This window comes from Gobio gobio, assembly GCF_949357685.1.
Source record: "Gobio gobio genome assembly, chromosome: 13".
NCBI lineage: Eukaryota > Metazoa > Chordata > Actinopteri > Cypriniformes > Gobionidae > Gobio > Gobio gobio.
The window spans coordinates 6,470,893-6,488,147 of record NC_137106.1 but is presented as its reverse complement, the minus strand read 5'-3'; the positions used below and the strand labels follow the sequence as shown (position 1 = coordinate 6,488,147).

The window sequence follows — 17,255 nt, the reverse complement described above, 5'->3', positions numbered from 1 at the left end:
ACATTAAATTAGCCTATTGTAATGAATAGATTCCTTGGGTCATGCCGAGAACATAGATGCCAATTTTTCCATAGTCGGCCGAACTTCCTGTCGGCCATTTTGATTTTCTTCAAAAACCTACTTTTTCAAACTACTCCTAGAACGTTGGTCCGATTTCACCAAAATCGAATCGCATCATCTTCAGACCGTGCCGGCAAAATGTTATGGATTTTGTATCAATAGACACAACCGTTTTTGTTTACCGCAGCAACAAAGTTGAGGCATGATGCAAAAAATGACTCTGAGGCTGTATCTCTGCAATGCTTTGGCATATTGACACCAAACTTTGCGTGTGTCATTGTTCCCTTACTCTGACCACAGTGCCACCTATTAGTCAAAAGTGATAAACCATTAAATCATATTACTAGTGACTGGATTTATGATTTTTTAGCCATTTTGCCAAAAATCATCTTAATATGTCTACTTGCTTATTGTTGCAGTTGGTCTGACACTCCTAGTGTTGGCACGATTGTTTGTGTTCTTTGTGCTTGGCCCCAACAATTGCTTCTTATTTCAAGCTATATTTCTATATTGTCGACGATGTGCTTAAATGTCATGAAAATCTTACAAAATATTTTTATAGTCCTAAAATAGGCTTTGTGTTCTCTGATTTTGGGGCGAAATATGACCTGGAAAGTAGATTTCTTAAGATTCACCACAGTAATAAATAAAATTAGTAATGCAGATGAAGGCAAAAAATTAAAAACTAAAAAAAAAATGGATATGCACTTTGGATGTCCTGAGGTATTATGCAATCTTTCTACATAAGTCAGAAAGCATGTAATATTTCATTTTTATTATGTTCAGGATATATTTAAGGATTTTTATGCCAAGTGAAATTTGATTGTTAATTCTTTTCTACTTTACACCATTCGTCTATCATTAGTGATCACTTTGATTAGCTGTTATTTCTACTTGCTACTGCTAGATTTTAATTTAACTGAGACTTTTTACTTTTTTAATTCAATCTTTTTAATCTCCTCCAATTGGGTTAGTTATGTATTTTACGTAACAGTAACAGAATTAAGTTTGACATTACGTTTTCTGTATATTTGCAAGGTTTCGATATTTATTATGCTAAATCTGATCTACAGTGGGGAGAACAAGTATTTGATACACTGCCGATTTTGCAGGTTTGCCCACTTACAAAGCATGTAGAAGTCTGTCATTTTTATCATAGGTACTCTTCAACTGTGAGTGAGGAAAAATCCAGAAAATCACATTGAATGATTTTTAAGTAATTAAGAAGCATTTTATTGCATGACATAAGTGTTTGATACATCAGAAAAGCAGAACTTAATATTTGTTACAGAAACCTTTGTTTGCAATTACAGAGATCAAACGTTTCCTGTAGTTCTTGACCAGGTTTGCACACACTGCAGCAGGGATTTTGGCCCACTCCTCCATACAGACCTTCTCCAGATCCTTCAGGTTTCGGGGCTGTCGCTGGGCAATACGGACTTTCAGCTCCCTCCAAAGATTTTCTATTGGGTTCAGGTCTGGAGACTGGCTAGGCCACTCCAAGACCTTGAGATGCTTCACGGAGCCCCTCCTTAGTTGCCTTGGCTGTGTGTTTCGGGTCGTTGTCATTGCTGGAAGACCCAGCCACGACCCATCTTCAATGCTCTAACTGAGGGAAGGAGGTTGTTGGCCAAGATCTCGCGATACATGGCCTCATTTATCTTCCCCTTAATACGGTGCAGGCGTCCTATCCCCTTTGCAGAAAAGCCTCCCCAAAGAATGATGTTTCCACCCCCATGCTTCACGGTTGGGATGGTGTTCTTGGGGTTGTACTCGTCCTTCTTCTTCCTCCAAACACGGCGAGTGGAGTTTAGACCAAAAAGCTCTATTCTTGTCTCATCAGACCACATGACCTTCTCCCATTCCTCCTCTGGATCATCCAGATGGTCACTGGCAAACTTCAGACGGGCCTGGACATGCGCTGACTTGAGTAGGGGGACCTTCCGTGCGCTGCAGGATTTTAATCCATGATGGCGTAGTGTGTTACTAATGGTTTTCTTTGAGACTGTGGTCCCAGCTCTCTTCAGGTCATTGACCAGGTCCTGCCGTGTAGTTCTGGGCTGATCCCTCACCTTCCTCATGATCATTGATGCCCCACGAGGTGAGATCTTGCATGGTGCCCCAGGCCGAGGGAGAATAACCGTCATCTTGAACTTCTTCCATTTTCTAATAATTGCGCCAACAGTTGTTGCCTTCTCACCAAGCTGCTTGCCTATTGTCCTGTAGCCCATCCCAGCCTTGTGCAGGTCTACAATTTTATCCCTGATGTCCTTACACAGCTCTCTGGTCTTGGCCATTGTGGAGAGGTTGGAGTCTGTTTGATTGAGTGTATGGACAGGTGTCTTTTATACAGGTAATGAGTGGAGAACAGGAGGGCTTCTTAAAGAAAAACTAACAGGTCTGTGAGAGCCGGAATTCTTACTGGTACATAAATACTTATGTCATGCAATAACATGCAAATTAATTATTTAAAAATCATACAATGTGATTTTCTGGATTTTAGATTCCATCTCTCACAGTTGAAGTGTACCTATGATAAAAATGACAAACTTCTACATGCTTTGTAAGTGGGCAAACCTGCAAAATCGGCAGTGTATCCAATACTCCCCACTGTATGTGAAATACTAAAAAAAAGGTCTTTCTTTTCACTTTCACGTTTGACTAAACCATCTTTAAACACGAATGTTGAAACCTTGCATAATATCTGTTTACAATCCGCTTTAAAAGGAGTCTCGATCATTTCAGCGACGTCATTGAGAAGCAGCTGCAGCTACTAAAGAGCGTTTATCATTTACTCAATGACTTAATTTCCCCATAATCACTAGTTTACATGTAAAATGAATCCTGTATATTCACTTCCAGAAGTATTATTGACTTTTTACAACACGATTCTGTGCCATTGTTTCCTTTCCACCAAAATCTTTTTTGCAATGTAAGATTACTTGAATTACTTTTATGACTCGAGAATATTTTTGATCGTTTTGAAGTGAAGTCCCGTGCCTTTGAATGTTGAATCTATGTTAGATGTGGAATGTAAAAAGTGTTGATGAATAGAGCTCATTTTCTTTTGTATAAACCGTAAGCGCACTTTTAAGATATTTATACTACTACAGAACTGGATATGAGGTGTCAGACTATTGGTCACGGATGCTATACTGAATGCCACTTTATTAGTTTCATCTTCTGTTGACAGAAAAGATCCCTATTTAACATCGAATGACATTTGATTTTGTCCACTTCTGTTACTAGTTTGACAAATATCAAGATCTTTGGAAGACAAATATTGTTGAATGTAAGTCGTGCTCGTGTTGTGCATTGGTTTTAATAAAATTGTTCTTGTGAACTCTTGGTTTTGAACAGTAATGCTTCTTTTGGTCGTAACTTTAGTGTGAGACGGGTGTGAAACAAAGGCTTTATGATCTTTAGACCCATTATATAGGTCAATCACACTGATGATAATAGGCTATTAGCTCGACAGATCAATACTTAATGTGCACTCTCAAATGTATTAAACTTTTATGAAATTTCTAACTACTAAATTTAATCAGGCCTATTTAAATGTTCTGTTGAGATTGACTTTATTATATTCCCTTTATATTTTCATGCCAACCGCCCCTTAGCTGTTATAAACCACAGCTTCTTGGAGCTTGTTGATTTTATAAAATGGCTAGTCCATAAAAATATTTAGATCACTTACAATTTCCCACAGCTCTTGTCAACAATCAAAGTACACATTAAATGACTGTACAAACCACTGAAGAGACTGAAGTCTATCCCCACATAGCTTTCATTCCCGTTAAAAAAAATTGTTTTTCTTTTGGTATGAGAGAGAGCGTTTTTTTTAATTATTATTATTATTTTTAATTAAATGCATAAGGGAACAATAACAACAATTTTCATCATTGTCATACCACAATAAAGGAATGATACACCAAGGTCCTTCAGTCAAGTACATAGACAGTAAAATAAATGGACACAGTGACCCCATAGGCTTCAACGGGGAAAAGTGAAGTCAATTAGAAGAACTCACTTCCTGATGGCTGAAAGTACTGCAGCCTCCTAATAATCATAATGGGAGAAACCATAGATATCCATAATAAAGGCTAGATTGCTCGTCCGCACTGCTGGCCAATGGAGGTCGACGTCCGCACCTGGCGGCCATCTTGTCACAGTCAGCTCGCTCACTCGTTACATTGTGTTTTAATGGTGCATGTACTTTTTAAACAACCATAACTTGCTCAATTTTCTACCGATTTTCAAACTTTTTGGTTTGTTATAAACGTCAGAGATGTAGTTATGACACTGCAGACTTATAATTCATAATTTGTTCAAGCATCCAGAATTATAGCCACGTTAATAATGTTTGTAAGAAACCAACCCATTTGTAAATCCGTCAAGATTTCAGCGAGATAAGAGTATTAGTGTTCAGATGACTCGCCTTACATCAGGTACCACTGAGCCCGCCAGAAAGCTTACCTGTGACAAGATGGCCGCCGGTGATGATGTTAGAGACTCCGCCGTAAGACATCTAGCCTTTATTATGTATATCTATGGGAGAAACTACAACGCGCAAAATGGCGGAATTCATCCCGTTTTTAAAATAAAAGAGCCAATCGCTGATCGGTAAAGTCATTGCGTCACTGCGTAACCGTTAGAATCTGAGACTTGCGCTTAGGGTGTTTTATTTATTTATTTTTTCCCTATGACAAATCTTATCATAATGAATATTACTTAATTAATCTGCTGCTACTTTTAGGTAAATTCAGTATCCATAAATGTAAATTTGGGGGAAATAAGCCTTTATATTTAATTCTAAAATCAGAAGCGCAGCAATACCTAAATACAATATTATGCTTAAAAAATAAATTGCAACCACATAGCAAGACCTTAACAACCACCCCAAGTACCCTAGCAACCGCATAGCAACCACTCTAGCAATCACCTGAGTACCCTAGCAACAGCATAGCAACATCCTAGCAATCACACCAAGTACCTTAGCAACCGCATAGCAACACTTTAGCAACCACCCCAAGTGCCCTAGCAACCACATAGAAACCACCTGAGTACCCTAGCAACCACATAACAAGACCTTAGCAACCACCCAGGTACCCTAGTAATTGCATAGCAACCACCTGAGTACCCTAGCAACAGCATTGCAACACCCTAGCAAGTAGGGTTGGGAATTGTGAGTAATTTTCCTATCTAGCTATCTATCTAGCTATCTAAACTACTGACTAAAACTCAAACAATTTCAAACTATTTTAAACTTTTCAAACTATTTTAAACTTTAAACTTTTCAAACTATTTCAAACTTTCTGGTCAAGCTTTTTCAAGCCAACTTAAATTTTTTCTACAAACTTTTTTTATCTAGTTTTATTGTATTCTTGTATTTCTTACGCTGTTTATTCAATGGAGGCTACCCCTGGCTGTTTTTATATTTGTATTTCTTTAAAACCAATAAAATAAATACATTTAAAAAAAATGCACTGATTTTAATAGAAATCGCGCAATCGGCAGTTTCACGTTAGGGTGAGAAAAAAAAAAACATGTAAAAAAAAAAAAAAAAAGACTTAGGACTTCACATGCGCATTGGCTGGTCTAGCATATATATATATATATATATATATATTGGTTTTAAAGAAATAAAAATATAAAAACAGTCAGGGGTACATTTAATAAACAGAGTAGGCCGACATAAATACAATAATAAAATAGAATAGAGACAAACTTAAAAGTTAAATAAAAATATGAAAATGTTTACGAGTAGAAACACATTTTACAGCCTTCTTATTTTTAAGCATAATATTGTATTTAGGTATTGTTGCACTTTTGATTTTAGAATTAAAAATAAAGGCTTGTTTCCCCCATGCGCATCGGCTAGTCTAGCCTGAATACTAGGCTAACGCTAGCCTTTTTAACGCTATTTGAGCTGCTTATGGGACAGTTCGTGTCAGATTCAGTTGCTGGTTTGAAATATGACTTGAAAGGGACTTTGGTAATACTGATGTAATGAGGTCACATGTGTCTGTTTGTAGAGTAGTTTGCAACCTTCGAACGAGGCTAAACCGATCAGAATCAAGGACCTGCTGAACTATCCGTTTTATAAACCTAATAAAAACACAACAGACATACAGGCCATTATTGCAGCTTTAACCCTGTTATAGGACAAAGTTGGTAATGGTAAGCAGTTCTTATCCTATTATGTGCCGTTTCAGCTCGGTAACTTTCTATAAAAAAAGTTCATTTCCATGATTTAAATATAGGCACTACAAGAAAAATATATTAGTCCAGCTCATGATATTAGCTATTCTTTAATAATTTTGACGAAATTTTTCACATGTGCAAAGGCCTAATGCAACCTTTTACAGGACATTCTCATCTAAATGAATAAGTGTTTTGAATGCACAGTTATTGTAATATTTACATTTTCCAAGAGCTAAAATGTCCTTCACTTTACCATGCAAATTTAACAGTGTCCATTAACGGGCATTATCTTGAACAGGACATCAGAACAACAAAAAATAAAGAAAGGTACAAAAAAAAAAAATCACAATAGACGAAATATAGCTGGATGACTTGAAGGTGAGTAGGCCTAAAATAAATCATGGGGTAATTTTCATGTTTGGGTGAACTATTTAGGCACTATGGAACATGTTTGATGTTTTTTTTTTAACCCTAATTATTATAAAGTGTTATTGATGATATTTTAAGAGCACTGGCCTGGTTTCACAGACAGAGGGTTTATATTAGTGCTGTCAGTTAAACGCGTTATTAACGGCGTTAACGCAAACCTATTTTAACGGCGTCAATTTTTTTATCGCGAGATTAACGTTCTTTTTGGTCTAACAAACTTTGTAGTTTTTTCACATGCTGTTGCAACAACTAGTAACGTTAGAAAAACTACAACACCACTCCGGATGTAGCTAGACCGGAAACAAAACATCAGGCACGCTGCGGCTGCCCGAACTCGTTTGGGCCATTAAAAGAGTAGACGTGGATGGCAAGCGTGAGACGCCGAAATGAGAAACGTATTAAGCCATGGTTTAACTCAGGGGTCTTCAACTAAAAGTGCTTGTCTTGAGCGCTGCTTTCTGCTCTGATGGTGCGTAGCCTACACACCAGACGCGAATGAAGCGTTTTGCGCGAGTGATTTAAGTCAATGCAAAGACGCAAATAGACATTCTGCGGCGCGGATTAAGCGGCGTGCATGTCGCGTCATTCGCGTCCGGTGTGAGCGCACCATCAGTCTCTTCTTCACTGCATGCTTGACCGCGCGTCTGGGTCTGAACGTAGTAACAGAGAGCATTGCAACGTTAACTGTTTCATTATGTCAAAAGGCTTCGCGGTCCGGATGGACGCATCTCGCGGTCCGGATTCGGACCGGAGTTCACTAGTTGGCGACCCCTGGTTTAACTGCACTATAGGCGGAGTCCTAGTTTACCTTGCATGTGCACTTTGTAATTTTATTTTGTATCACCCTGTTTTGATCCCTTAGAAAGGGCTGTTGAAGGGGCTGTTTGTGCAACAAAGTATTTGTTTCACCCTTTTATTGATGGGCAGTGTTACATTGTGTGAGATTATTTGCTCCAAGTGAGAATGTTGGTGTGAAATCGAACACTACAGTATGCCAATGTTGTTTTCAATAAAACAAACATTTGAACAAAGCAAGCCGATCCACTTTTCTATGTTGATAAGAGCATTAAAATAAGAAAAAATAATGGGACAAAAAGAAATCAAGGGACATTTAGAATAAATAAAAATGTGCGATTAATTGTGATTAATTGTGAGTTAACTATGACATTAATGCGATTAATCGCGATTAAATATTTTAATCGTTTGACAGCACTAGTTTATATTAAGCCATGATGTGTGATTTGTACGGTGTGTAGAGCCAGTCCTCGTGCTGTAGTGCAGAATGCGGCCTGTGGGTGGCGCTGTTCAGTCATCTGAAAGGTTTTACCGTTCCCATCAGGCATGAAACTGGGAAAATCAATCGCACTGGAGCAGCAGGACAGCGGGTGAGTGAACTCAAACTCAACTTTTACCAAATAAACTCTAACAATGAGGCATCGTCTGTTAAATATCCGCTGAATTACTCGAATTAGTTCGGATTATGAAGATCAAAATCAACTCGACAGCAACATCTGTCCGTCAATCATTTGATTTGAGACAAACTGATTCAATCAGCGCGTTTGATTCACGCTTTTCTTGTCTGTCGTTTGTTTGTTTCGTGTTGTAAAACGGTTTCATTCAGAACATTATAAGTTATAGTAAATGTATCAGTAACTGTTTTAAGTCTTGCGTTACAAAGCTACATGTAAACATCATATTCCCACACCACTGTAGGGTAAACCGGGGCTAGTTGTCACACTTTTACTTCAGAGAGGGTTTACTTTTTTAAAAGACATTTTTCATATGCACATTTTTTAACACTTCCATTATTATTGGAATTTCAATAATTGCACTTTTATGATGGATAGATGCTCTTTTATGATGGATAGATGCTCTTCTATGTTGGAAAGATGCTCTTTTATGATGGACAGATGCTCTTTTATGATGGACAGATGCTCTTTTATGATGGACAGATGCACTTTTATGATGGATAGATGCTGTTTTATAATGGATAGATGCTCTTCTATGTTGGATAGATGCTCTTTTATGATGGATAGATGCTCTTTTATGATGGACAGATGCTCTTTTATGATGGACAGATGCACTTTTATGATGGACAGATGCACTTTTATGATGGATAGATGCTGTTTTATAATGGATAGATGCTCTTCTATGTTGGATAGATGCTCTTTTATGATGGATAGATGCTCTTTTATGATGGACAGATGCTCTTTTATGATGGACAGATGCACTTTTATGATGGATAGATGCTGTTTTTATAATGGATAGATGCTCTTTTATGATGGATAGATGCTCTTTTATGATGGATAGATGCTCTTTTATGATGGATAGATGCTCTTTTATAATGGATAGATGCTCTTTTATAATGGATAGATGCTGTTTTATAATGGATAGATGCTCTTTTTTGATGGATAGATGCTCTTTTATGATGGATAGATTAACTTTTATGATGGACAGATGCTCTTTTATGATGGATAGATGCACTTTTATGATGGATAGATGCACTTTTATGATGGATAGATGCTCTTTTATGATGGATAGATGCTGTTTTATGATGGATAGATGCTCTTTTATGATGGATAGATGCTGTTTTATAATGGATAGATGCTCTTTTTTGATGGATAGATGCTCTTTTATGATGGATAGATGCACTTTTATGATGGACAGATGCTCTTTTATGATGGATAGATGCACTTTTATGATGGATAGATGCACTTTTATGATGGACAGATGCACTTTTATGATGGACGGATGGTTTATGATGGATAGATGCTCTTTTATGATGGATAGATGCTCTTTTATGATGGACGGATGCTCTTATGATGGATAGATGCACTTTTATGATGGATAGATGCTCTTTTATATTGGATAGATGCTCTTTCATGATGGATAGATGCTCTTTCATGATGGATAGATGCTCTTTCATGATGGATAGATGCTCTTTCATGATGGATAGATGCTCTTTCATGATGGATAGATGCACTTTTATGATGGATAGATACACTTTTATGATGGATAGATGCACTTTTATATTGGATAGATGCTCTTTCATGATGGATAGATGCTCTTTCATGATGGATAGATGCACTTTTATGATGGATAGATGCACTTTTATGATGGATAGATGCACTTTTATATTGGATAGATGCTCTTTCATGATGGATAGATGCTCTTTCATGATGGATAGATGCACTTTTATGATGGATAGATGCACTTTTATATTGGATAGATGCTCTTTCATGATGGATAGATGCACTTTTATGATGGATAGATGCACTTTTATATTGGATAGATGCTCTTTCATGATGGATGGATGCACTTTTATGATGGATAGATGCACTTTTATGATGGATAGATGCACTTTTATATTGGATAGATGCTCTTTCATGATTGATAGATGCACTTTTATGATGGATAGATGCTCTTTTATATTGGATAGATGCTCTTTCATGATGGATAGATGCTCTTTCATGATGGATAGATGCTCTTTCATGATGGATAGATGCTCTTTCATGATGGATAGATGCTCTTTCATGATGGATAGATGCACTTTTATGATGGATAGATACACTTTTATGATGGATAGATGCACTTTTATATTGGATAGATGCTCTTTCATGATGGATAGATGCTCTTTCATGATGGATAGATGCTCTTTCATGATGGATAGATGCCCTTTCATGATGGATAGATGCACTTTTATGATGGATAGATGCACTTTTATATTGGATAGATGCTCTTTCATGATGGATGGATGCACTTTCATGATGGATAGATGCACTTTTATGATGGATAGATGCACTTTTATATTGGATAGATGCTCTTTCATGATGGATAGATGCTCTTTCATGATGGATAGATGCTCTTTCATGATGGATAGATGCACTTTTATGATGGATAGATGCACTTTTATATTGGATAGATGCTCTTTCATGATGGATAGATGCACTTTTATGATGGATAGATGCACTTTTATATTGGATAGATGCTCTTTCATGATGGATAGATGCTCTTTCATGATGGATAGATGCACTTTTATGATGGATAGATGCTCTTTTATATTGGATAGATGCTCTTTCATGATGGATAGATGCACTTTTATGATGGATAGATGCTCTTTCATGATGGATAGATGCACTTTTATATTGGATAGATGCTCTTTCATGATGGATAGATGCACTTTTATGATGGATAGATGCTCTTTCATGATGGATAGATGCACTTTTATGATGGATAGATGCACTTTTATGATGGATAGATGCTCTTTCATGATGGATAGATGCACTTTTATGATGGATAGATGCACTTTTATATTGGATAGATGCACTTTTATGATGGATAGATGCTGTTTTATGATGGATAGATGCACTTTTATGATGGATAGATGCACTTTTATATTGGATAGATGCACTTTTATGATGGATAGATGCTCTTTTATGATGGACAGATGCTCTTTTATGATGATAGATGCTCTTCTATGATGGATAGATGCTCTTTTATGATGGATAGATGCACTTTTATGATGGATAGATGCACTTTTATGATGGATGGATGCACTTTTATGATGGATAGATGCTCTTTTATGATGATAGATGCACTTTTATGATGGATAGATGCACTTTTATGATGGATGGATGCTCTTTTATGATGGATAGATGCTCTTTTATGATGGATAGATGCACTTTTATGATGGATGGATGCTCTTTTATGATGATAGATGCTCTTTTATGATGGATAGATGCTGTTTTATGATGGATAGATGCACTTTTATGATGGATAGATGCTGTTTTATGATGGACAGATGCTCTTTTATGATGGATAGATGCACTTTTATGATGGATAGATGCACTTTTATATTGGATAGATGCTCTTTCATGATGGATAGATGCTCTTTCATGATGGATAGATGCACTTTTATGATGGATAGATGCACTTTTATATTGGATAGATGCTCTTTCATGATGGATAGATGCACTTTTATGATGGATAGATGCTCTTTCATGATGGATAGATGCACTTATATTGGATAGATGCTCTTTCATGATGGATAGATGCACTTTTATGATGGATAGATGCTCTTTCATGATGGATAGATGCACTTTTATATTGGATAGATGCTCTTTCATGATGGATAGATGCACTTTTATGATGGATAGATGCTCTTTTATGATGGATAGATGCACTTTTATATTGGATAGATGCTCTTTCATGATGGATAGATGCACTTTTATGATGGATAGATGCTCTTTTATATTGGATAGATGCTCTTTCATGATGGATAGATGCACTTTTATGATGGATAGATGCTCTTTCATGATGGATAGATGCACTTTTATATTGGATAGATGCTCTTTCATGATGGATAGATGCACTTTTATGATGGATAGATGCTCTTTCATGATGGATAGATGCTCTTTCATGATGGATAGATGCACTTTTATGATGGATAGATGCACTTTTATATTGGATAGATGCACTTTTATGATGGATAGATGCTCTTTTATGATGGACAGATGCTCTTTTATGATGATAGATGCTCTTCTATGATGGATAGATGCTCTTTTATGATGGATAGATGCACTTTTATGATGGATAGATGCACTTTTATGATGGATGGATGCACTTTTATGATGGATAGATGCTCTTTTATGATGATAGATGCACTTTTATGATGGATAGATGCACTTTTATGATGGATGGATGCTCTTTTATGATGGATAGATGCTCTTTTATGATGGATAGATGCACTTTTATGATGGATGGATGCTCTTTTATGATGATAGATGCTCTTTTATGATGGATAGATGCTGTTTTATGATGGATAGATGCACTTTTATGATGGATAGATGCACTTTTATGATGGATGGATGCACTTTTATGATGGATGGATGCTCTTTTATGATGGATAGATGCTCTTTTATGATGGATAGATGCACTTTTATGATGGATAGATGCTGTTTTATGATGGATAGATGCACTTTTATGATGGATGGATGCTCTTTTATGATGATAGATGCTCTTTTATGATGGATAGATGCTGTTTTATGATGGATAGATGCACTTTTATGATGGATGGATGCTCTTTTATGATGATAGATGCTCTTTTATGATGGATAGATGCTGTTTTATGATGGATAGATGCACTTTTATGATGGATAGATGCTGTTTTATGATGGATAGATGCACTTTTATGATGGATAGATGCACTTTTATATTGGATAGATGCACTTTTATGATGATAGATGCTGTTTTATGATGGATAGATGCACTTTTATGATGGATAGATGCACTTTTATATTGGATAGATGCACTTTTATGATGGATAGATGCTCTTTTATGATGGACAGATGCTCTTTTATGATGGACAGATGCTATTTTATGATGGACAGATGCTATTGATGGACAGATGCTCTTTTATGATGGATAGATGCTCTTTTATGATGGATAGATGCTCTTTTATGATGGACAGATGCACTTTTATGATGGACAGATGCACTTTTATGATGGACAGATGCTCTTTTATGATGGATAGATGCTCTTTTATGATGGATAGATGCTCTTTTATGATGGACAGATGCTATTTTATGATGGACAGATGCTATTTTATGATGGACAGATGCTCTTTTATGATGGACAGATGCTCTTTTATGATGGATAGATGCTCTTTTATGATGGACAGATGCTCTTTTATGATGGATAGATCCACTTTTCTGATGGATAGATGCTCTTTTATGATGGACAGATGCACTTTTATGATGGACAGATGCTCTTTTATGATGGATAGATGCTCTTTTATGATGGATAGATGCACTTTTATGATGGATAGATGCTCTTTTATGATGGATAGATGCTCTTTTATGATGGATAGATGCACTTTTATGATGGATAGATGCTCTTTTATGATGGATAGATGCTCTTTTATGATGGATAGATGCTCTTTTATGATGGATAGATGTACTTTTATGATGATAGATGTACTTTTATGATGATAGATGCACTTTTATGATGATATATGTACTTTTATGATGATAGATGCTCTTTTATGATGGACGGATGCTCTTTTATGATGGATAGATCCACTTTTCTGATGGATAGATGCACTTTTATGATGGATAGATCCACTTTTCTGATGGATAGATGCACTTTTATGATGATAGATGCACTTTTATGATGGATATATGCTCTTTTCTGATGGACGGATGCTCTTTTATGATGGATAGATGCACTTTTATGATGGATAGATGCTCTTTTATGATGGATAGATGCACTTTTATGATGGATAGATGCTGTTTTATGATGGATAGATGCACTTTTATGATGGATAGATGCTCTTTTATGATGGACAGATGCTCTTTTATGATGATAGATGTACTTTTATGACGGATAGATGCACTTTTATGATGGATAGATGTACTTTTATGATGGATAGATGCACTTTTATGATGGATAGATGTACTTTTATGATGGATAGATGTACTTTTATGATGGATAGATGCACTTTTATGATGGATAGATGTACTTTTATGATGGATAGATGTACTTTTATGATGGATAGATGCACTTTTATGATGGATAGATGTACTTTTATGATGGATAGATGTACTTTTATGATGGATAGATGCACTTTTATGATGATAGATGCACTTTTATGATGGATAGATGCTCTTTTATGATGGATAGATGCACTTTTATGATGATAGATGCACTTTTATGATGGATAGATGCTCTTTTATGATGGATAGATGCACTTTTATGATGATAGATGCACTTTTATGATGGATAGATGCTCTTTTATGATGGATAGATGCTCTTTTATGATGGATAGATGCTCTTATGATGGATAGATGCACTTTTATGATGATAGATGCACTTTTATGATGATAGATGCACTTTTATGATGGATAGATGCTCTTTTATGATGGATAGATGCACTTTTATGATGATAGATGCACTTTTATGATGGATAGATGCTCTTTTATGATGGATAGATGCTCTTTTATGATGGATAGATGTACTTTTATGATGATAGATGCTCTTTTATGATGGATAGATGTACTTTTATGATGGATAGATGCTCTTTTATGATGGATAGATGCTCTTTTATGATGGATAGATGCTCTTTTATGATGAAAGATGCTCTTTTATGATGGATAGATGCTGTTTTATGATGGATAGATGCACTTTTATGATGGATAGATGCTCTTTTATGATGGACGGATGCTCTTTTATGATGGATAGATGCACTTTTATGATGGATAGATGCTCTTTTCTGATGGATAGATGCACTTTTATGATGGATAGATGCTCTTTTATGATGGATAGATGCACTTTTATGATGGATAGATGCTCTTTTATGATGGACAGATGCTCTTTTATGATGATAGATGTACTTTTATGACGGATAGATGCACTTTTATGACGGATAGATGCTCTTTTATGATGGATAGATGCTCTTTTATGATGGATAGATGCTCTTTTATGATGGATAGATGCTCTTTTATGATGGATAGATGTACTTTTATGATGATAGATGCTCTTTTATGATGGATAGATGCTCTTTTATGATGGATAGATGCTCTTTTATGATGGATAGATGCTCTTTTATGATGGATAGATGCTCTTTTATGATGAAAGATGCTCTTTTATGATGGATAGATGTACTTTTATGATGATAGATGCTCTTTTATGATGGATAGATGCTCTTTTATGATGGATAGATGCTCTTTTATGATGGATAGATGCTCTTTTATGATGGATAGATGTACTTTTATGATGATAGATGCTCTTTTATGATGGATAGATGCTCTTTTATGATGGATAGATGCTCTTTTATGATGGATAGATGCTCTTTTATGATGGATAGATGCTCTTTTATGATGAAAGATGCTCTTTTATGATGGACAGATGCTCTTTTATGATGGATAGATGCTCTTATGATGATAACTGTTATTGTCTGAATACAGCGATTTGAGTCATTTTCACGGATCCTTGTGAACGGGGATTGTTTTGACAGCGCTGTCGTCTGCATGCAAACTTTTCAAAAACGCAAAGGAAAAACGTTTCCGTTTTTAGTACATCGTTTTCGTGTAAACATACCCTAAGCCATTAAATATCATAATGAATTTTCATTACTTTTGCATTTTTTTATATTATATTTACGAGAATTGAACCCATTTGCCATAAAAATAAAGTATTCTCATGACCATAATATGTAATTTTTTTTCATTTTAAATAAAAAAAGTAAGCATCATATTGTAGTATACACCGATCAGGCATAACATTATGACAGGTGAAGTCAATAACACTGATGATCTCTTCATCTCCTGTTAGTGGGTGGGATATATTAGGCTGCAAGTGAACATTTTGTCCTCTGAGTTGATGTGTTAGAAGCAGGAAAAATGGGCAAGCATAAGGATTTGAGCGAGTTTGACAAGGGCCAGATTGTGACGGCTAGACGACTGGGTCAGAGCATCTCCAAAACTGCAGCTCTTGTGGGGTGTTCCCGGTCTGCAGTGGTCAGTCTCTATCAAAAGTGCTCCAAGGAAGGAACAGTGGAGAACCGGCGACAGGGACATGGGCGGCTGAGGCTCATTGATACACGTGGGGAGCGAAGGCTGGGGGAGCAAATTCCCCAGATCTCAATCCAATCGAGCATCTGTGGGATGTGCTGAACAAACAAGTCCGATCCATGGAGGCCCCACCTCGCAACTTACAGGACTTAAAGGATCTGCTGCTAACATCTTGGTTCCAGATACCACAGCACACCTTCAGGGGTCTAGTGGAGTCCATGCCTCAACGGGTCAGGGCTGTTTATATTACAACACAAAATTAGGTCATAATGTTATGCTTGATCTGATCGGTGTATATTGTTTTGAGGAGGACAGACTGATGGATAATTTGTTAGGCTGATTTTATTGAGGAACATCTTAAGATGAAACTATTTATGTACTGTGGAATTGCAAAAAAACCCGAATATGAATATGTGAACGTACAAAACTACTGAGATGAGCAATAATAATAATAATTGTGATGTTGAAGTTTCTGAAAAAAGGGGGAAAAAATGCACATGCTCTGTTTGTCTAAGCATCTTTTGGGCTGGACTTTTGAGATGCAGTCAGGCCTGATTTATATGGACCTCCCATACAGGACTGAGGTTATTAGACGGGTCAGATTTACTGATGCACTCATCCTCAAGCTCTGAACGCTGCTGTGTTATTCTCCTGTAGGTCAAATGGCGAAACCATATGAGTTCAACTGGCAACGGCCTGTTCCTCATTTCATGCAGGAAGGGGCATATTTTGACAGATTTGATGAGGTATGTATATTTCTCAGATTCATTGTCTTTGTTGTTTGCTGAAAAACGTGTACTATGGTAAATCATATATAAGATATAGTTTTGGAAGAGGAAGGTACTAAATCTAAGAATGCTTTTGAATGATTTATAAATGCATAATTCCCTTAAAGTGTAAAAAATCAAAAATCTAATTCTAGACCATTAAATTTCATAATGATTTTGAGCATTTTTTAATGCAATTTGTATATTTTATTTACAGGGCTTCCGC

General features: G+C 36.3%; 1 protein-coding gene across 3 annotated transcripts in view; it reads left to right on the top strand.

Moving 5' to 3' along the window:
- The first annotated feature begins 8,000 nt into the window (after positions 1-8,000).
- Positions 8,001-17,255, top strand: part of plcb4a (phospholipase C, beta 4a) — a 115,125-nt gene continuing 105,870 nt past the window's right edge. For 2 of the 3 annotated variants that reach the window (XM_079832871.1, XM_079832870.1), the window contains exons 1-2: positions 8,001-8,078; positions 16,920-17,008. In XM_079832871.1, the coding sequence (XP_079688997.1) occupies positions 16,925-17,008 (84 nt within the window). In that variant the 5' untranslated portion in view covers positions 8,001-8,078; positions 16,920-16,924. Of the gene's footprint in view, positions 8,079-16,845; positions 17,009-17,255 lie in introns of those variants that run through there. The other variant, XM_079832872.1, reaches the window with a different exon arrangement.